This window comes from Protopterus annectens, chromosome 3.part0 (assembly GCF_019279795.1).
Source record: "Protopterus annectens isolate FY-2018-M chromosome 3.part0, PAN1.0, whole genome shotgun sequence".
NCBI lineage: Eukaryota > Metazoa > Chordata > Ceratodontiformes > Protopteridae > Protopterus > Protopterus annectens.
The window spans coordinates 52,684,486-52,707,234 of NC_056731.1; the positions used below are offsets into that span (position 1 = coordinate 52,684,486).

At 37.5% G+C, this 22,749-nt stretch overlaps 1 protein-coding gene across 5 annotated transcripts in view; it reads right to left on the bottom strand.

Moving 5' to 3' along the window:
- The window catches only part of FHOD3 (formin homology 2 domain containing 3), a 3,141,544-nt gene that overhangs the window by 885,346 nt on the left and 2,233,449 nt on the right, over nt 1-22,749 (bottom strand). For all 5 annotated transcript variants that reach the window (XM_044064575.1, XM_044064578.1, XM_044064576.1 and 2 more), the window contains exons 9-10: nt 16,373-16,516; nt 1,085-1,344 (exon numbers count right to left, since the gene is read on the bottom strand). In XM_044064575.1, the coding sequence (XP_043920510.1) occupies nt 1,085-1,344; nt 16,373-16,516 (404 nt within the window). The remainder of the gene's footprint in view (nt 1-1,084; nt 1,345-16,372; nt 16,517-22,749) is intronic.

The following is a 22,749-nucleotide window of genomic DNA, read 5'->3' on the forward strand; positions in this document are numbered from 1 at the left end:
AATTAGTATGCCACAGTGTTTACCTTGTTTGCACAATTTGTGCATGTCACTACACGGCGCTTACTGAATCTAACAATTTACATGCCCATGTGCACACTGCGCTGTGATAAGCACCGGTGAAAAACGACTGTGTAGGATTTACTGAATCTCCCCGCCTGTCTTTTCTGCCATCTTATAGTTCTGTGAATTAAATATATCTTCCCATAAAAAAAGGATGTAAAAATAATTTGTTTGAAAAATTAAACAGACAGACATATCTCCAGGAGTTCTCCAAATGTTTGTTGCAAATCAAATCACAAATCAATAGCTACTCAGTGTACAACTGCTGTATTTCCTAACAGTATTTTGGAATGCTAAGAAAATCGTAATAACTTCTTCTCTTCTCTTAAGAAAAAAAAATCTCTGAATAGTATTTTAGACCATTAAAACACAGCATTGTTCAAGAAATGCACTACTGCCAATGCTATAAAAATATTGTTTTAATCAGTTATGTAAGAAGCTCCACTTCAGCACATATCAAGGGTTGGAATTAACTACAGAGTGAACTTTATAGCAGCTTAAGTCCTAGTTATTAAGCCAATTTACTGCAGTAGCCATTCTGCTGTCGTGTCTCAATGCAGTTAAATGTCTCTAATACTCTTTAAAATTAATTTAGAAAAATGCAAGTCATTAATACACTCCTTTAAAATGCAAACTGGAACTGAAAACAATTCAAGCTTGTGGTCATACGTAGAAATGGTACTGATGAGATATTCAGTGTCAGTTTTTTCAATCTAACAGCACCACAGTAACTACCATCTTACCTTGTTTAACCTCTAATTTTCATACCACAAAAAAAAAAAATCAACAGGGTAATACCAAGGTCTTCAGAGAGAAAGAGTGAAAGATACAACGTCCACAGGACTCCATTTGCCATCTGTTGCAACGTATTCATCAGCTGAAACATTATTTTACTAATGCATATGAACACCATTTCTGTTGATTAAAATTCTTCAGTTTTTGAACTAAATAAAAAAAGGCAAGCAGAAATTTCAAAAAGAAAACTGAGTGAAAGAGCTTAAATCATGCTTTGTTAAGCACTTACTTTTCAGTGAGGTCATCGAACCTTTGCCCGCTTCCTAGGTTAATACTAGTTCTAGAATGACTATGAGGGCTGTTCAGAGGGCTGCAAGGACTGGCTGGCGCAGACAAACTGTTCTTAATATTTTGAAAAGAGTGACGGCGACTTCTCCTACGCTCCAAACCTCGCCTCTCATTTGAGCCAAGACTCGCTCTTCTTCTGTCCTTGCGACCACAGGGAGGAGGGTCAGTGTCATCATCTCCATCTTCATGTTGTAGGATCATCTGCATAAAAGATTAACTTCAAGGCTAGTGTTTCAGCTCACAAAATTACTTGCTTTCTGGAAATAATCTGTCAATTTGTTTTAGCTAAACAGAAAACTGAACATTTTTATAATGATTTCAACTAAAAAATGGTATCTTTATTTCAACCTGCACTTTTAGGTCATGCTTGCCTAATGCACAATTTTGTCTTATGCAAGCAGTAATATCCAACAGGATGTGTGTTATTGTGTAAGTAATGCCTGGCCAGGGGTGTTCTACACCCCTGGAAGGGCATTATTTATACAATAACATATACTCTGGTAGGCATTATTGTGCTTAGAAAATTGGTTGCCTATTAAATTGTTTTGTATTTGTTTGATTTTGTTTTCTGTTTTTACAAACTTTATACATATACATATATATATATATATATATATATATGCATATATATATATATGCATATATATATATATATATATATATATATATATATATATATATATATATATATATATATATATATATATATATATATATATATACACACATGCACACACACACACACACACACATATATATATATATATATATATATATATATATATATATATTTTTTTTTTTTTTAATAGTTTTGAAGTAAAACAGTTCCTCTGCCTACTGTTTCAAACTTGCTGTAGTACATATGCTGGCAAATCATTTAGGGTTGAAGTCATTAAATAATGAGTTATATTTCAGTTTCAGACTTTATCACACCTCTCACCAGAATTGGGAACAAATCCAGAAGTAATCAGGGACACATTTAAAATATTAGTACTGTTAACTTGAGACAGTGATAGAATAAGAGAATGTGACTTAATATAAATTCTCAGAAGTAAAAAAAGTTTATAACTCTATTTGTTGTCACTGTTTAAGTGTAATTCATCACCTTTCACTAAAAGTCGCAAGTTTTAGGAGGGATTAAGGGAGGCAGAGCTAAAATTTCAGTCAAAATCAGGAGTGCCCCTGAAAATCAAAGACAGGTGAGAGGTATAGACTTAATATCCTTCAGGAAATGCATGTTAACATAAAACCTGTTATTATAACAACTTTCTAATTTTATAAGAGCAATATTTAAAGTCCGTCCCTGTTTTTCAGCCTTTGTTCCCCCCATTATTTTAGGCTTTATCCTGATTTCTTGAGCCAAGCAGTTGAAAGTTATGCAAGCCTCTTAATTTTAAAAGAGTTGCATCCCCTGTTTGATCTCTGTCTTGTTCTTTTTCACAAACACACACACATAAACACACTTCAGCTTTCTTGCAAGCAGGCACCCATGCACTCACACATGCAGACAGGAAGACAAACTCAATCATACGCACGTACACCCACACAGACACATACACTTTCCTATTTTATTTATTATCCATTTGTTTTCATTTTCCACTCCTAAGCAGCAAAAGCACTGCTTAGCTAGCATAAAATAATAGCTCAATCATTCTTACTTTCATGCACACAAACAGTCACACACAAACACACACACTTTTTTTTTATTTTTACATGCACTAAACAGCAAAAGTGCTGGTTAGTAAATGTAAAACAATGTCAGACATTACCTTCGTTACAGCCCGAGGTCCACGGCAGCTTAATATGCTACCGTGAAGTGGCAGGCTCACTTTTTTACTGGGCATTACTTGTACATTAACACCTGTTGAAGAATGTTCATTCTCCAATTGGAGTGGTGATGCACAAGTTGCCCATTCTCAAAAGAGCTTTAAGGTACTAACAGCACTGCAGTTGTTCCTTCTCTTTCTGTTCAACTTATCTGTAAACCCCATAACCTACACAGCCTTCCAGGTCTTCTTCCTAGATTGTATGCCTAAATTATTTAGATACTTCATAACACTGTGTAAAAAAAGATATACTTGTGAAGACTAAATGAGCTTACCAGAGAATGAAATATATCTGGGACTTCCAATCTGATTTTTTAAGAGCCCATCAGTTTCACCTTGAAATGCACAAATAAGGATGCTGCATACATCACACATACTGCCTTAGAATGTCTAACATTGAGTTTATTATTCATAATGACCCAAACAAACTCGATCGAATACTATCAACCTATCAAGCAGCACTGTTGTTCGCCAAAAAGCAGATCTTTGAATGTCTGTGTTCATCCTCAGGTCTAGGAAAATGGCACTACGACTGACAAACTCATCATTTTTTTATTTCACAACGTACTGCAGTTGATAAAAAAAAACATGGTTAATCAAGGAAAAAAATGATATGCTGTAATTTTGTTATAATTGCCAGTTATTCCAGCACAAAAACCTATGTACCAGCTGTATTGTTACTTAGCTGTCACATGCTTATTTGTTATGTAATTGTCAAATGTTTTGTATCTGCATTTTTTTCTCGTGTCCTCCTCTATAAATGTTATTTGCTCAACAGGATTCCTCCAGTCAGCAAAGTCTAAATGAAAAAAAAAAAAAACTGATTCACCTAGTATCAGGAAATGGTTTTTTTTTGCTCATTATAGCAACAAACTACTACTCAGATTAAAATATTTTTTATGAAAACCGACCTTCTGATGAGAAGACCAGCTCTGAGGTATATGTAGCCCTAAAATATTTTTGTTTACAGTACACACAGTGTGCTTAGAAAAGCCTCCAGTATACCAAAATATATAAATATATATATATATATATATATATATATATATATATATATATATATATATATATATATATAAAATAAAACCCTGCTTAACAAAGACTTTGAACAAATAAAATTAAAAACTTCAATGACTATAGGAAAAACAGATGAGGCAGGAATGTGTTTTAGCACTTTTGTTCTTTAATGTGCAAGAACTTCATCAGAAACTAAATAAAAAGTAGTGCAAACACAATATATAAACAGTAAGCAACAAGCAACAGCCATAAAACTGGAAATAATATATATATATATTTTAAAGATGGTTAAGCTTTCTTACATATACAGCAGCATGTTAAGCTGTTCAAGGCTCTAATTCAACTAAACTAATAACTACTAATTTTATGAAGCCACATTCATTGTTTTAGCCAAACTAAAACATGGATTTAGCTATGTCTACAACCATTAGGAAAATGTCTCCCTTGCTAACAAAGTCATCTGTGTACAAGGGGAAGGCAAATTCTAAACAGTATTCAAGAATACTTCAACATATTCAGGAAATATATTTGGCATATATACAGGAAAACAATGTTGTAATGTATTGAACATTTCAGAAATTTATCAGAGATCAAAATTCAAGGATCTAAAGTATCCTGAGACTTGTCCATATTTATTTATTTATTTATTTATTTGTTTGTTTAGTTATTTATTTATCTATGTATGTATGTATGTTCCCTTAGATGATTAGATGCTTCCTTCCACTGTGGCTGTGGACCACCAAGGTTCTCTCTAACTGCCACACCAGTTTCTTCTTCTGCCTTAGTACCTTGGGTTGTGCCTTGGGTACTGGCAAGTAAGTTCACAAGCAGGCCAGGGGAGGCCGTCTTACAAGCAGGTTCAGTGGTAGTTTGTGCTGTCACCTGCATCCCAGCAAAGAAGGCATATTTTTGGTTAGGTCTAATCCTCTATGTGGCAGGAGGTAGTGGGTGAGGTACACCACTGTGGTGACCACAGTTCTCTCCCAGATACAGGCACATGCTCCTTTGCACTTACAATGAGAGCTACTGCCAAAGTCTTGGTGGCCGATCATCCCCCACTGGGACTGCTTCTTGCATCTGAGGAAGACTGTGACAATGAACCATCTCAGAGTGCCTCACTCCCTCCCAGGATGGACATGCCCATACCTCTCTATGCTCCATCAAACACCTTTTCTGGTCACCTGAGCTATAGTTAAGGCCTTCTTCTTCAATTCCACTGAAGCTGGCATTTTGTATTTTATTTGTTTAATAAAATGAAATGTAGACTGGTCTACATACCCTTTTCAGAAACTGACTGGTTCATACGCATAAGCAATAATTAAGTAAACTGTAAAAAAAATGATCAGGAAAAATATAGGCAAAACAAACTAAAAAGGCAATGGCAATGCGATTATGCACATTATATATATATATATATCTGTATAAATAAGACATCATATAATAATATATTAAAATAATTATATCTTAAAATAATACATCTTGATATAATAACTATTGCAAAGTGTTTTTGTGTCAGGAGATTGGTCTATGCAAATTAGAGATAGGTCCATATATAATGGTGCATTTCAACATATCACATTTATCTGGGGAGCCTGTTTTAAACTGTAGCTGACCCAGACAGCAGACTTAAAAGTGTGACATCACTTAACGTCTCTACCATAGTGTAAAGTATTTGCCCTTCCTAATCACTCTAATGTACAAAGACATGGTCACTGATAATCCAGTGACATATCCCCCAGGTAAGATCCCTAGCATCCAGTGCTATAAAGGCTAAACAGCTAGTGCCCAAGTAGACTGCACTTCCTGCTAAACTGCTAAAATCTTCTGTCTCCAGACATACTGAACCTGTCCTCCAAAACAGCTCCAAAACAGTAGATAATTTATCATACGCTCAGCTGCAGCTGCTAAATGAGCATGTGTTTTACAACTCCACCACAGTACCAGGTATGCAAGCTTTATAATATTTGGAGGACCTCTAAGAGAAGTGGGTAAAACTGAGGTCACTGACCACTAAGGCAATCTGTCTTCTGATATTTAGTAGCTGCTACAAGTAGTAAATGTAACATCAAAAATATATTAGAAAAAGAAGGATTTGTGAGTGCAGGTAAAAGAAAGGGGCCTTTCAAATGTCATAGTTGTTATATGGGTAGATATATGTCAGAAAGGCTATATTTTATAAATTTAAGAACTGATAGATTACACAATACTCCTAGAGTCTTCACTTGGGCATCTAAATATGTTTTGTATTTATCTAAGTGTTCTACCTATGAGTCATTCTACACAGGAAAAGCTAACAGGGAATTGAGGAAAAGGGTGTATGAACATCACTATGCAATTAAGATTAAAAATGTGGACAATGCTATAGGAAAGCATTCTAACAAAGGCGTAAATTTTAAGAAATGTTTGCGTTATGTAGTAGACCATGTTTCTAGTGATTTTAATGGTGACAAAGGAGAGGTGCAATTTAAGGAGGTAAAGTGGCAAATTTTATTTAATGCTTATAACGTGCCAGTATTGAATAGTAATGTGAATTATACGGTAGTTCTTAACATAAACCATATAATTAATAAGTGTAGATAAATAGGTATAGTATTTGTCCATTATATAAGGACTTTTAAATAAATATAAATTTATTTATATTTGTATTCTAAAGTTGTGGGTTCAGTACATATTGTTTAATTAGTTATGTGACCTATTAGGGTGTGTGTTTAAAAAATCAGTTTGATTCATTTAGATTGTTCTGAAGAAGACCTTTCAGGTCAAAAGTGCTTAACTATTAAAGATTTATTGGTGTTTTCACTTTGTTCTCCCATTTTGGTTGTTTTTTTTTAGTTAAAAGCATTACAATTAGTGCCTAGTTTACTGACACAGATTGTACATGCAAACATAACAAACACCATTTTACCATATCAGTTGTCATAAGGGAGGCACTCTTTAGTGTCCATATATGACTGGAATTAGCCTTTCTAATTCACATTTTATTCTCAGAAAGTCCTATACTCAGAAAGCAGTGCACCAAGTCTCTGTTTGGACATATGGTTACATACCTACTCAATACAAGCATAGAGCAGCTATAGCCCTGCAGCCCACCAGTTTGCCCCATTCACTAAGTGCTACACTTCCTGCAGATTTTGAAAAGAAATGAAGAATCAACAGAGTCCTGCTTCCTCCATTTGTCAAGCTTGCCAATCTTTTAAACCAAAGAGTGTTGCCATTTGTTAAGGATGTCTAAGAATTGTCCTTGCCTGCTTCTTGCATTGCCACGTATCTAACTGGATGCTCACGTTTTACACATTTCATTACTGATCGGGCACATTCTGTCATTATTATTTTCCTCCAAAACTCTCTGACTCTTATTTTTATGTTTCTGCGATAATCCTCATGACTGATTAGTATATCATACCATAAGAATATGACCTTTTACTATGTCATGTTTGCATAGAGAAATTATTTTCTGGAACGTGTATGTAGTCTTTTTTTTTTTTGTCTTATGAAGTAGCAAAGTTAAATGTTCTATAATTTAAGGATGTTTAATTTACAAATCACAAATTAGTTGATTTGATGCTCTGCATCATTAGTGGACTATGATTATCTGACATTAAAATAGGGCTTATACAGGTGACTGGGCAGTACTACATATGTTTCTGAAAAAGTCTTATTTTAAATAAAGATGAAAGCAATAAAGCTTATACTTTGTCCAGAAATCCTAAATAGCAAGAACTGTCTGTCTATTTAGGTTTTTCGCCCATTCCTTAAGATTTAGCTTGATGTTTCAGATTTAAATTAAATAAACTCTAAGTAAAATAAGAATGCTGCATATATAAGGCACTGATGTTTTTACTAGAAATCAAGGGTCCCAGAGTAGGACTGATTTTGGTGACTTATGTATAGAATCAGAAGTGATCGGATTATATGAAGATTTTTATGGGAAGGAAAAATGACACTTGAAAAAGAGATTGATGTGCACAGTGATTTATTAAGGTTAAAAGCATTGCTGAAGGGTTAGAAGTTTGAAAATGAACACTGTGAGTGAGAAGCATAAACAAAAATCAAGCCTTAAAACTTGTAGAATTTTTTCAAACAAATATGATAAGGCTATCAAATACAAGACAGGTAAAGCAGTGCCTGGCAATAAATGAGAAGCCAAAAACCTTATTCAGTGTTAACATTATGGTTATAGGCATGACAAACCTTGGTGAAAAGCATTTAATAAAATCTGTAGGTATTGTACAGTTTGCGAGCATTTTGCAAGCATTTGTAAAGGGAGAAATAAAATTGTACAGCAAAATTTAAATTCTTCATAGCAAACTAGCAAAACAAATCAGAAATGTTTACTGGCCCTATAAAATGCATACCATGAATATAGCACATTTTTTAAATAGTGCTAATGCTAGCAAAAGCTACAGAAATTAGGTGAATACAGTTCACATTGATATTTACAGCAAAGATGAAGTTAGATAAAAAAATTAATTAAATACATTTCTGTGGAATTCAAATTAGATGCACAGACTGGATGCAATAGCCTGTTTGAATCCACATTCAGACAACTGATTGCAATCAACAAACTATTCAAGTCTACAAGTTAACTTTTGTCTTATTCTGAGTGCAACTTAAAGTCTTTGGGTCAAGTCTGATTATACTGTGTGCATGAACCTAACAAATCTGGGCTGTTGCTTTAAGTCGTGTCGCTGCATACCAGGTTAAAGCATCCAGATATTTAGAATACAATGCTTATAAGCAGTTTAGCATGATTAAAAAAAATTAATACTGCACAAGTCAGTAAAAGTAGTATAAAATTAGTGCAGTGAATCTGGCAATGCTGAAAATGCATAAAGTCAAAATATATGTATGTTCAGCAGGAATATGCTCAGAGGCATCCAGCACAATTATTTTAGGAGTGATACAGCTTGTGAAGTATTAAAGTCATTTACCTCTTCTGGTTTCAAGATGAATGATGTTAGTGCAAAATTCATGATCTTAACAATAATAATTCTAATACATCAGGCAAAAACAGCATTATGGTTTCTATGATTAGTACTTTTAGTGATGGTATAGAAACCCAGAATGCTGAATGTATAATGTAAGGTACTAATGGAATTTTGTCAAAATACTCTGATTCGTCTTCATTACTAGGCTGTCTGTAAAGTGAATATTATAACAAGATTTTTCTTGAGTTAGCTGTTATTCATGCTTCAAGAAAAGTTCCTGTTGCACTCACAGCTAGAACTCAGCAAAACGTAAAGTTTATGGAAGCTATAGGATTTACAGTGAACCAAACTGAACTGAATGAATGGGCAAACTACACAGTAACAGATGTCAAAAAGACAAGCTAAAATGCTATATTTGATAACCAGGTAAATGAGTTGGACCATGGTGCCATTTAAGCCAATATCCAGGCCTCGAGGGCAAGGGTAAATACAAATATGTATGGACAACTTAGTGTAGCCTATCAGCTAGCATGTTTTTTTAGAAGGTGGGAGGAAAAGCTGGAGAAACCCTACACAGACATAAGGAGAACATGCAAGCATCACAGATATACTGACTGGAAGTCATGTGTGACCCCAGAGCTATAAGGCAGAGGTCCTGTCATTGAGCCCCTGTGCTCAGTACTCATATAATTAGAAGAAAATGGAATACAATCTTTTTCAGGTAACATTAGAGGCAGTAGCAATAATGTTTAATGCTAGATATTTCCCCATGTATTTGGTGCTATCCAAAGATTCATCCTAGTTACTCTAGATAAGGCTACATCCAATGAGTAAAAGTTCAATATACCTCTTTGGGGATTTGGTATCTTATCTGCCACAAAATTTTTAAGCTGTGACTAATACAGTTTAATGGCTAGATGGTATATGAAATATAATTGACAGTATTTAAGTCTAGCATCTACAAAACAGAAATATGATAACTATCCAGTAAAACTACCGGAGAGACTGAGACAAGACTACTTCAAACTGAGAAAAAAAATGTCAAATTTGTTTAACTTCATTCAGGTACATAGACTACATGTTGTATGTCAAGTGGCTTAATCCAGATTCTGATAAAATGAAAATAATTTTTAACATGCAAAAACATAACTAATCATCTCTAAAGCATATCTTAGGCAAGAAGCAATATTCATCTGTTTGCGTCTAACATAAGAGAAGCTACAGTGCCACTAAGAAAACTGTTTATATCTGCTTAAAGTTGTATTCCAGTAATTTGGTGCCTTAATCTGTGGTGGAATTGCAGGAGTGGTAGTACTGTGAATTCTGCTCCAGCATTTCTGCTTCAGTACTTTTCATTGCTGCATACACCTATTTAAAGTTGCATTACGGTGACCATTCTCTTTACATTGCTATTGTTTTCCCTTCTGTTCCCTGTGTCTGCTCCACCCCACCCCGACACACTCAGGCATTAAGCTAAAAGTTTCTGAAATTCTAACCACAAAGCTCTCACATTCCAGTTAGAATATTTTCAACCCTCCAACCCTTTACTTGTGGTTTGAAAAGGCTTTGCCTCTATCTTCTGTCCCTTATGGTAATCTGACTTCTAAACTGCCCCCCTCCACTGTTTCATTGCATTTGTCTGTTGTGTAACCTATTTAGTAACCTATTTAAGTACTTTCCCACCCATTGCTTTCCATATATTTGTAATATTATGTGCCCACCCAGCAAAGCAGTATTGCACTTGAGTAAACCTCCTTTAGTATAAATTGTCTCTGTTCATTTTCCTAAAGCTTCCATCTGCTTGGCACCCTCACAACATTCTGTGGGGGTCTGAGTTACTATACTGCTCCATTCTTAGCATACAAGAGATTTATTAATTTATTTTTCACTTCGGTTAACTGTCTGTAGAGTGATACTGCTTTATTTTTGCTTTACTTGTTGATATTGCCTTTAAATCATTCTAAATGTCCCTAGTACTTCAAATTATCTTGTCTAGGTAGTTTAAGGTTTGCTGTAGCATTACACTCTCAAGCAATGTTTCTTGGTGCTACCACATCACGGGGTTAGCAGTATCCTATGCAGCCACAAATGTCCAGAAAGTAAATTTTATCTATAAAACTTCCTTTAAAACTGAAACCTGTAACTTAGACTGGCTAAAGCAAAGGCATTGTGTAGAGACAAGCTTACAGCAGCTAGTTTGCACCTTAAATGACATTATTATCAAATCTCGGAACACTCTAGCCTAGTGAGATATCTAACTCCTGAGACTACCCAAGGATGCTCAGTCATGACCTACAGTAGCTCCCCAAATACAGGTCTTGACAACATGTATACACAATTTTTCTGTAGCCAGTTTTGTAGGTATGGGCATCCTGAGACAATGTACCAATTGTCTCATGTTCACAGGCAACCATTTAACTCTTAGAAAAACAAACACAGTATGCAAGATATGCAAATAGACAATTTCACTAGAGCAAAAATATGGAATACAAACAAGGTTGTCATGAACACACACACTACATCCACCACACACACACACACACACACACACACACACACACACACACACACACACACACACACACACACACCACCCTATGCTGGGGTATTAAAAAGCAATCTTCCTAAACCTTGGAAACATTGTAAGCCTGAAAATGGTAATGCCTATCCTCAGCAATCTATAAAGCACTCACCAGAAGCAACACAAAAGACTACACATACTCCTACTCACAGTAGAGCCCTAAAGCAAAGCACATTAGGCAAGCCAGCACATTACCCAGCACTCTTGTCATAGGGGACTCCACTGTATGACACACAGGTGTGCCCCAGTCACAAGACTGAACAAGATAATGGTTAGTTGCTTATCTGGAACCAGGATCTGCTAAATTATGCATGCACTAAAGTCACTGCACCACAGTACTAGCATGATTCTATCATAGTCCATGTGGGTGTTAACTTGAAACATACATCCCTGGACTATATGAACAAAGACATTGATTCCTCTGAATTTGTGTCTCACACAAGTATGTGCTTTGCATTCACCATCATTCTACCTTCAACAAGGATGATGCTACAGTATGAACAAAAGATGACCGACTCCAGTAACTGCCTTAGATTCTGGTGCCTTTCCTGGGGGATTCAGTATTTGTCAGCATGGGAGGACACGGCTAACAGAGTAGTTGCGTTGCAAAGGATGGCCTGCACCTGTCTCTCCTGGACCTCTGAATATTGGATAAAAACGTATCCACCCCTTAGAGCTTTTTTAAGCAATGACAAACTGATAAACCTACTAACATAGCAAATAAAACCTAAAGAAACATAAAGTGTTACTGCTCAATGCTAGCAGCCTAAACAAGAAATTCCACATCCTACTCTGGAGAATGTAGACACCTGTGCCATTACCAAGACTTGATTTAATTCCACAGAAAGTACGTCAGCAGTGTAAAGCTTCACTGCCTTTCAAGTATTTAGACCCATCAGCTGCACAGACAGGGGGAAAAGGTGGAGGAGTATCTATCTATATTAACAACAAGCATAACTTAGGTTCATAGATTGGTACGAAGCTAGCTGCCCTTGTGAGCCATTTTAAGCCTAGCCAATTATCCCTTGTGATACTCAAACCCTGCACCTTGTGCTTGCAAGGTAAAAACCTTAACCATTAGGCCACCCTCCCAAACCATAACTCTATGCTGGTTAATCAGGAAGATGCCATGGAATTTATCTATGTGCAAATCACCATAGACAAAGTCCAATACCATATCCTAGCAAATTATTGGTCAGCCTCTATGTCCCTAGAATCCCACAGTTCATACTTAGACCTACTGCAGACACTCATCATTAAAACAAATGTCATATTCATGGGAGATTTTAACTATCCCTCTATAGACTGGGAAACATATAAGGCATAATGATTCCTGGACTTTATTAACACAAATACACTTGACCATATAATCTGCAAACCCATGAGAAGTTCAAACAAACTGGACTTGTTACTCATCAATACTGGAGAGCACTGCACTCCCCCCAGAGTCACATCCTCACTGGTGAGTTTGGACCCCAAACCTGTTGCCTTTGAAATAAAATTCAACTTGGTAACTCCAGCAAACCCTGCAACTGTAAGTAACTATTCTAAAGCAAACTACATCTCACTAAGTTTATCAAAATTCAATGCCACTCCCAACCCCAAGTTCACAATAACCTATGCAGAATTGTTCACATAGACCATGTACAACCATGTAAGTGATTCTATAGAGGCTGCTCTATTTATTAGAAGTAATCCCAAAATAAACTCTAAAAACAAACCACACTGGTGGAATCCTAACCTTGAAAGTGTATATAACAAAAGGAAAAAAGTCATAACTAAAATCAGGAAGCCACTCCCATAATAATAGGAGTTCTTTAATTAAATTAAACAGGAAACTAAAAGGACTAATTAAGTGCAATAAGGCCAATTATGAGATCAAGATAGCTTCATAGGCTAAAGACAACCACATGGCCTTCTACAGCTATATCTGAAACCTCAAAGGCAGTACACAGCAGTGTGCCGAACTGGTGGTCAGGGGCACCACCATCACTGAGCAAAACAACATAACGACTTTGCTGAGTGACAAAATCAGCTCTAAATTCATCTCTCACTCACCCCTGCCTCCATCCATGAAATACCTACTAGTATAGCACCCCCAACTATTAACAGGGAGCAGGTCCTGATGGTGCTCACTAAGGCCAAAAACACAAACTCAATGTGACCTGACAATATCCCGAGATGCCCTAAAAATAGCTAGAATATGACCTATCAGGACCACTTGAATCACTTTTAAACTGTAGCCTGAAAACAAGCTATATACCATGAGAATGCAGGACTGCAACTGTTATCCCACTTTACAAGTGTGGACCATCAAATTACTCTGGAAACTACAGACCTATTAGTTTTACTAATCTAATATGCAAAGTCATGGAATGAATTACCCAACAAAATGATCAACAAAGACATTCGCAACCTTCAGATACTAGACCCAACCCAGTTTGTCTTTGTCAAGGGAAGATCATGCCTGGTAAACCTGATGGACTTCTTTGAGAAGGTCAGTAAATGAGGGAAAAACAGTGCATACCACCTACCCAGACCTGGCTCAGGTGCTCGATACAATACCCCACTAGGGTATAGTTGACGAACTCACCAAACTGGCAATAATTCCTACATAACTCACTGGATTGTCAGCTGGCTCACAGACAGGACCCAGAAAGTCAGGATTGGTGATACCACCTCCACTAAGAGACAGGCCACCAGGAGGGAACCACAGGGCTCCATGCTAGGGCTGCTCCTATTTGGCATCTACTTCTTAGAGGTAAAGGCTAATGTCAAGGGTCTTTGTCTGACCAAGATGACTGCATATTGGGAGCTATCACAGATTCCCTCCATGACATAAACATCTTGCAACAGGGTCTAACACAGGTAAACGATCGGTGCCAAAGTCATGTACTAAAACTCCAAATACCAAGAAATGTATTATAACGTCTTTTGGGAAAACTGCCACCCAAGCTATTTACTCCTTTAATAAGGCACCCCTAATAGTTGACCCAGAAGTCATGGATCTGGGAAAATAAGTGGACAGTAATCTGGATTGTGACCAACATGTGGCCAAAGCAGCAAGAAAGTCATTTTATGTCACCTAACTTACAAGTAATGGCATGGCATTCAGCACTAAGAAAGTCATTGTGCCACTTTATTCGGCCCTTGTCAGACCCATCATTTATTATAATGCCTCCTTCTGCATATACCTTATGCAACAGATGGAACACTCACAAAGGTTCCTTACCAGGAGAATCCAGAGTCTAGACACATTGTCCTATACAGATCACCTTAAAGCCTTATCCCTATACACCATCTCCTGTAGGTTACTTACAGGAAATATATGCCTGGCATACAAGGCATCCTCACTTGGAGCTCTGACGGACCTTTTGCACATCCGCAAAACGAACAGTATCAGAACCACTAGATCCAAGGACTTAAATGTTGCTTGTGACATAAATAAGACATGTTGGCAAAATAGATATGTGTCTCCAATAGCGGAGCTAGGGTGGGGAGAGAGGGGAAACTGCCCCAGGCGTAAAGTGTTGGGGGACACAGTCAGCTGATCCAGATGTTTCATTAACGCAGTAACGGCTTTTTAAAGTCAGTATTGAATTTGCAGTCCAACCTGAGCACTGTAGAGCTCTGCGTATGATATAAACTGTAGCAATTGTGTAGCAAGCAGTTTGCTATAGTTTAAAACTAAAAATAATTTATTTTTTATTTTAACTAAAACCTGAACACTGTAGCTCTCCATAAAGGCAGGTTATAAACTGTAGCAACTGTTTACTGCAGCTTAAAATAATTTTTTTTAATAAAACATGTTGGAGGAAGGTTGGAGGCAGGGCATAGAAATGGGACCTGAATGGCTGTAGCAGGAGGGAAGAGGGCTTAGATCTAATGGCAATAAGCTGAACAGCGCAGTGGTGCAGCGTAGCATTGTTACCTCACAGCAAGAGTTCGATTCTCAGCTGGGTGCCTTCTGTGTGGAGTCTGCATGTTCTCCCTGCATTTGTGTGGGTTTCCTCTGGGTGCTCTGGTTTCCTCCCACATTACAAAGACATGCATCTGGAACCTTTCTCCCTGGGCTTCTGTGGAAAATTGGCTTCGTTCCAAGTCAGACTTTCCTGGTTAACAAATGTAAAATAAAATAAAATTGCAATGCAGTAATTGGCTTATTACAGTGAAGTGTTGCTTTTTATTTTTTTTTTTTTGGTCTTTATTTGAAGGTCTGAAGGGTGGGGGTGCTGGTTCACAGTATCAGCCCAATGCGCTGGTTGAATCAGTGATGCTTCTGTGCATCTCAGGGCTTCCCCATGCTCTGGGATAGGCACCCTAGCAACATGAAGCAGAGCCCATCCCCAACTTTATTTAAGTGTAACTTTGATCAGTGGATGGGAAATTGGAAAATCACACTGGATCTGGCCCCCATGTCTCTGATAGACACAGGCAGACAGTAATGCCCAAACTAGCATACCCCACACACAAATTTCTAACTAACATACCCCCACTGAAGAAATGCCTGTGATACATAGGGACTCAATTGGTTTGGATTGCACAGCTAGGCTAATAAAGGCCCTGGTAGCCATTAGCCTAGTATATAACTATGAACCTTTGAACCTAAGACAGACCAATCACACATGAGTCAAGAGTTTTCTCAACATCACTATGCTCCAATTGAGAAAGAGGTGATAGTTTTTGTCAAAAATTTCATGACTACATCAGTTGTAACAAAATAATACTAGAACCAGAAAATAAGTCAATTCACTGGTGTAAGAAAAACTTGTTTGAGAAAAAGCTAGAAGCATTGTGAGATGTTTTTCAATTGTCAATGTTTGCAAAAAACTACAAAGACTCAAAACCTGTACATATAACATCTAAGATACAATTACCTCATAAATATTGAACTGCTCAACTAAATCCAGGTCTGTTCCTTTTTTGTTCAAGTGTCGCTGTGAAATGGCTTCAATGCCTGCCTCCTCCAAGCAGTCAACCACATCATAGAATGAGTCCTGATCGGGGAGCCCAGCTAGTGTCTGCAAATTGAAACAAAAAAGCATATATCACTTACACTGTGTGTGTGTGTGTGTGTGTGTGTGTGTGTGTGTGTGTGTGTGTGTGTGTGTGTGTGTCCATGACTGTGTATACACGTGTATAACTTACTGATTGCAGAGAAAGAAAACAGATCACAAACATTGTTCTACGTCAGAGGAAAACCTGTGTATGAGCTGAAGAGGGCAGTACAAATAAAGCAGTTATAGTACAACACTGAAGCATAACCGCATTTCTTACGCATTATTATTATTAGGTATGAACATACCTCTTAACTGTCTAGATGTTTGCGGAATGTCCATATTTGTTGCCTCATATTTTTTGCCTGTTTCTAATACAGCTGTGGTTTTATGGCAATTCACTGGCAAATCATTGAGGACTGAAGTCAGAAAATAATGGCAGACATTTAAATTCCAGACTTCATCTTCTTCAGAAAATTAATGCCAATACAAAACCTGTTATTCTATCAACTTTCTAAGTTCGTAAGAGAAATATTTAAAAAGTGCCCCTATTTGTGGGTCTTTGTCCCAAATTATTTGTGGCTTTGTCCAGATTTCTTGCTCTAAGAGGTTGAGAGGTATGGGCATTTAACAGCATACCTTTAAAAAATGCATCATAAAATCATTTAACTGTTCAAATCTTACAAAAAAAACATTTACTTTTGCAGTTCTAAGTAAATAACTTAACTTCAGAAATCAGGGTTTCTGAACTAGGCTTGTTTCTGCAGTTGTCTACATATGCTAAGTATATGAATATTGCTTTTCTCCACAACAGACATGACTGTGCGTGTTTGTAGCTTACATCTTAACACCATAAACCTACTATATTTTTCATTTCTGAATAATATCTATGCTGTACTCACAGATGCATTTCTGAGCAAGATCAGTTAAAAGTGTCTATATATAAGACTTTTTTTTAACTACGTTTTATTTCCCCTTTTGCATAGAGCAGTTTTTACCTTAGAATCATCTACTATGGCATACTTTCCTGCAACTTATATGTTTCTTACTTCCGCACCTTGCAGATGAGGTAGTGTGATATTTCATGCAGCTATGTAGAAGATGATTTATATCATTCCCATAATCAACAGGGTAAACTTCAACCCCATTTTGTTAAAAAACTAGAAAAGCCATAGAAAAACATTCCACAAATAATACTGTGTGAACAAATTGCTAGCAACAGAGAAATGTCCAGCACTGTGGCAAAATCCCCACAAATACAGTTGGGGTATTTTAATGCAATATCTTGCTGTCTTGATATCTTGATATCTAATTTCCAAAATTAGCCTTTCTAGTTTTGGCTTTGCACTGGTTGTGTAGTTTGCTATAGTTGTGTTGCACTGTGTTCAGCCCACACAGTTAAGGAGGAATGACCTTAGCTAATGTTCTTTAGAAACTGAAGCCTGCATACTGAAGAATGAACTTTAGTTGGTACCTCCTTTCACATCCTCCCTCTCAGTCCAGTTAAACAGAAATCATAATACACTTGAGTTGCTTTGGTTTGCATACTTATATTCATTGTGTGACTGCATGAAAAGTTTTGTTACAGATGCACTGAATTTGGATCTCAAGATCTGACTGTACTTTTCTATCACCAGTTTAAAAAATAAATGTATATTTATCTGAAGAAGCCTTTCATCAAACAAAACACAAGCGCACACTATACTGTAGTCTAAAAGGTTTGTTTTTCAGCACTGAGTAAATCTGCAGAAGACAGGCAAGTGAAATATTCCCCAAACATGGGTATGACAGCACCATGTGATTGTGGATACTAATCCTCTGCCTTTTCCAAGGCATTTGTCTGGCAACATCTTACTGCTATGTAGCTATTACTGCATACCTTGTAGAAATAAAATCTATTAAAATGCAAATTAGGTATTAAACATCCAGATGCACCTTAACTGAGATTACTCATACAGAACATGAAATTTCAAGGAGGAATGACCCTAGCTAAGGTTCTTTAGGAATTGAAGCTTGCATGCTGAAGAATGAACTTACTTTACAATGTAAATCACAGGGCTGATCTAGCACATTCATCTTCAAGAAGACGGGACAAGGCACTTTGCATAAACCATCCCATAAGCAGATGGAAAATGCATACACATTATTAACACTTGCGGTGTCATTAGCATCACTATGGACTTGAACTTAGAAGGTCTATCCAAAACTAAAACAATAGCTCCATGAGGCAGACTACACCATGTCGCCTCCTTGTTAGTCCAAATTTGAACATTGCTGAACCCCTAAACAACTAAAAAACAAATTCAAAGCAACAGCGGCAAGACAGAAATAGTACAAATGAACAAGGAAGCAAAACATTTTTTTGTTGTTGCTGAACCCCTCTTAAATCTTTTCAACCTTAGTCTCTCCACATGGTATGTACATATCATCTGGAGAATGGTCATTGTGGTGCAATCCACAAGGCTGGCTCCACCACAGACCTCTCCTGTTTGACAATTTTTTTCTGAAGTAAAAGTTAATACCAAAGAACTCTGTCTGACTATGTTTGCAGATAACTGCAAGCTAGGAGCAGGCAGTGAATTCCCAAACCACTTAGCCATTCTGCAGGAAGGCTTGTCCCAAATAAATAACTGGTGCCAAAATCATGGACTGAAAGTAAATAAAAAAATGCATTGTTGTGTCCTTTGGGAAGTCATCTGCTGCAGGGAGCTACCACATTGACAAAATACCCTAAGGCTTGACTCAGTTGTTAGGGATTTGGGAACTTATGTGGGCATTGATTTAACTTTTGACCAACATGTGATCATTGTTGCAAGAAAGTCCTAATATATTGCACATCTTATAAATAAAGGTATTGTGTCTAGATCTAGGGATGTCACTGCCCCCTGTTAATCAGCCCTCATTAGGCCAAGCAATAAATATAATGCCCACTTTGGCCAGTTGCTTCATGTGTCCAGACACATGAAGCAACTGAAACACTCACAGAGTTACCTTACTAAAAGGATACACAGCCTGAACAACATGTCCTACTTGGACCGAGTCAAAGCCCCACCACTATACTCTGCATCCTGCACACTGTTAGAAGGTGACCTGTGTCTGGCATACAAGGCATCCTCTGACCCAAGGCTGATGGGCTTACTGCACATCAGCAAGTCAGATGGCATCAGTAATCCTCAGTCTAGGGATCTAAACCTCTTTTCTGACACATCAACAGAACAGTTTGGAGGGACAGGCATATCTCACAGAGGATACTACTGATCTGGAACAGACTCTCCAGCCACATAAAACAAAGCACATATCTGTCCATATTCAAGTACAACTTGGATCTACAGATGGGAAATAGAAAATTTACCCCAGGACTGCCCCTTGCACTACTAATGGACAGAAACAGCAACTAAATGATTTATCCCATGCATAGGTCCTCTCAAATTATCTATCGTATGATCCCAGCTACTGTAATTAGAGGTTATACATAATTATCGACCATGGGATGGGTAAGGCTAATCTGTAAACAAATGGAATAGGTTAATTTGAGCAGAAAAGGGGAAACTGGATAGGATTAAAATGGGCCACAAGGGCAGCTAGCCTAGTAGTTACCAATGCACCTATCTATCTATCTATCTATCTATCTATCTATCTATCTATCTATCTATCTATCTTTTTCTTTTGGTCTCCAACCTTTGACTGCGCTGTTCTGTCATTCTTTTACCATTAGGCAGAATAGCTATGGTCTTCAGACACATTCCATTACAAGCCACTGTGAAATTAGCTGCTCTGTCTGTTTTGTATTTTAACTTGCAGCTTTCAGATGTTTTGGGCTGTCCAAAACCAAGAACAGTGTCCACTGCACTCATTACAGTCATGACCTAAGCCAAAACTATGACCTCAGCTGGCCTGCTCAATAACAGCAGAGCAAAGCATTACACACCACAGCATCCAAGCAGTCCGCAACTCTCCATACACAAGCCACAATGGAAAATTGCAAGATGACTGGCCCTTCATATCTTTAGACAAGTTGAAGGTTCAACAAGGCTAAAAAATAGACGTGCTTATCATAAAATTATACACCAACCTTGTGGTGATAGTCATTTCCAAACTGTAATATAAAAAAAATCAAAATGCATATGTAAATAGTTCATGTCAGCTCACTAGCACGGAGCATGGAATCTTGTCAAAGAGACCACAAATATTCAAAACTAACCTTAAAGTCAGTTATGCATAAAAAATGCTGGCAAAAAACCTCACATACTCATTATTTTGTTGAAAATTAGAGAAAGCATGTTAGATCCTTCCCTGTGCTCGTAGTGAAGTGTTTTGGAAATTGAGTATGAGATAGTTGGTACTACTTATGACTAATTTATCTGATATAATTAGGACCTGAGCTGGGCATTTATAACCAGTCTAGTTAGAGAAAATGATTGTAGCATGACTGTGAGAGCTGTCACCAACTGCATAATACTTTATCTGCCAAATGTGAGCCATAAAAATTCTCTGTAAAAGCTTTCATACTTTTTTCAGAATTAATAGGAAATATACAGCGGGGGGAGTCTGGTGAGTGTTACATGGCACATCTTGTACTGTAGGTTTAGGGCATGAATTTCAATATGACTAGCACAACCATAAGTGAAGACCAGAATTTCCTAGTCCTACTGTACAAGATGAGTCATGAATAATGCGCATCATCACCCTGCATATTCCATAGATCCTTTTTTGCCTTTTATGCTCCTCCTTTTTATTTTCATTCAAATGTGAAAACATTTCATTTCTTAGTAGTTGATTTCAATGGGCGTTGTTGTTGTGTGTGTGTGTGTGTGTGTGTGTGTGTGTGTGTGTGTGTGTGTGTGTGTGTGTGTGTGTGTGTGTGTGTGTGTGTGTGTGTGTGTGTGTGTGTGTGTGTGTGTGTGTGTGTACGCATGTGCTTGGTATCTGCAGTGTGTTAACTTCTACTTTCTCAGAAGCATAAATTTGACATATTTATCACAATAATTTTTTTGTATCATGTTTTGGTTCCAGTGCCTGCTGACCATCGAATCTCTGCAACTACTAATTTGTCTCCATCACCAAAGTGAGAGCATTCTACAGCACAGCTGTAATACAGGCAGCCATGAGTATCTCTCTGTAAGGTACTAATGTCACTCTTATGTCAGTAAAGAATGACCCACACTATCGAAGGGGTCACTATGCCTTCTTGTGCATGTCCATGGTTCAATGCACCAGCCAATGAAGATTACAGTGTTTATGGCTTGGTGGGCCAAGGGCACAACCAAGGACCATTCTCATCCTCATCGCTCTCCTCCAAGGGGGTTATGATGTAGAATAACCTTAACTTGCTCTACCACCTGGATAAGCATGCCATCCTCCTCTGCCAGCTACAGCAGGCATCTGTGCTGTTAATCCAACAAGGACAGCCTGGACCATAGCCGGAGCTTTATCCCTCTATGCCAGTAGAGCTGGCTTGAATTTATGGGAATTTTAGCAACTCTGATGATGCAACAAGTAGCTAAACTGTTGAGGACAAGTAAGTGTAGATAAAACTTCTTCTTCTTTCGGCTTTTCCCAGTTAGGGGTTGCCACAGCGGAACTCCGGTTCGCTAATGATTGGCAGTAGATTTTTATGGTGCCGAGGTGCCAGCTCAACGCCCAACCTTCAACAAAGGCACGCCCATTCACGCATGTCTTTCAAATGCCACTCAAACGCGGGGAGGACATGCATACTCCACACAGAAGGCGCTCCAGCCAAGAATCGAATGGGAGAACCTCTTGCTGTGAGGCAACAATGCTACCACTTCACCACCGTGGCTGCCAAGTGTAGATAAAACAATATCTACAAATTGTGCAAGACACTGCTTTTATCACACTCTTTCAGTACAGTCCATTGTTCTGATAAACTGCCCAGTCTACTTATTTTAGTACAGAATTAATCTAGTGCTCTCAAAATTTCCATGCAAGCTGAATACATGTATCTCCAGCATTTGCATGGTGCCCAACCTGTTTGAAATAACTGTGATCTGAGTTCTGAACATCACTGTATAACATGAATGAGCTAAAGTGATTGACAGCAGTTCTCTCTTTTACTAGGGCAGAGTTATCATTTTATCTTTTAAGTAACTAGTGCTGCTGTTGCTGTTTAGTGTCAAGATTTTTCTCACTACTTCTAACCCATAGGAAACACTTAAGGAAAACTACACCTGTGACAATAGCATAAGCAGCACTACAAGCTCACCATGCTGACACCTGTGCACACCTGGACAACCATG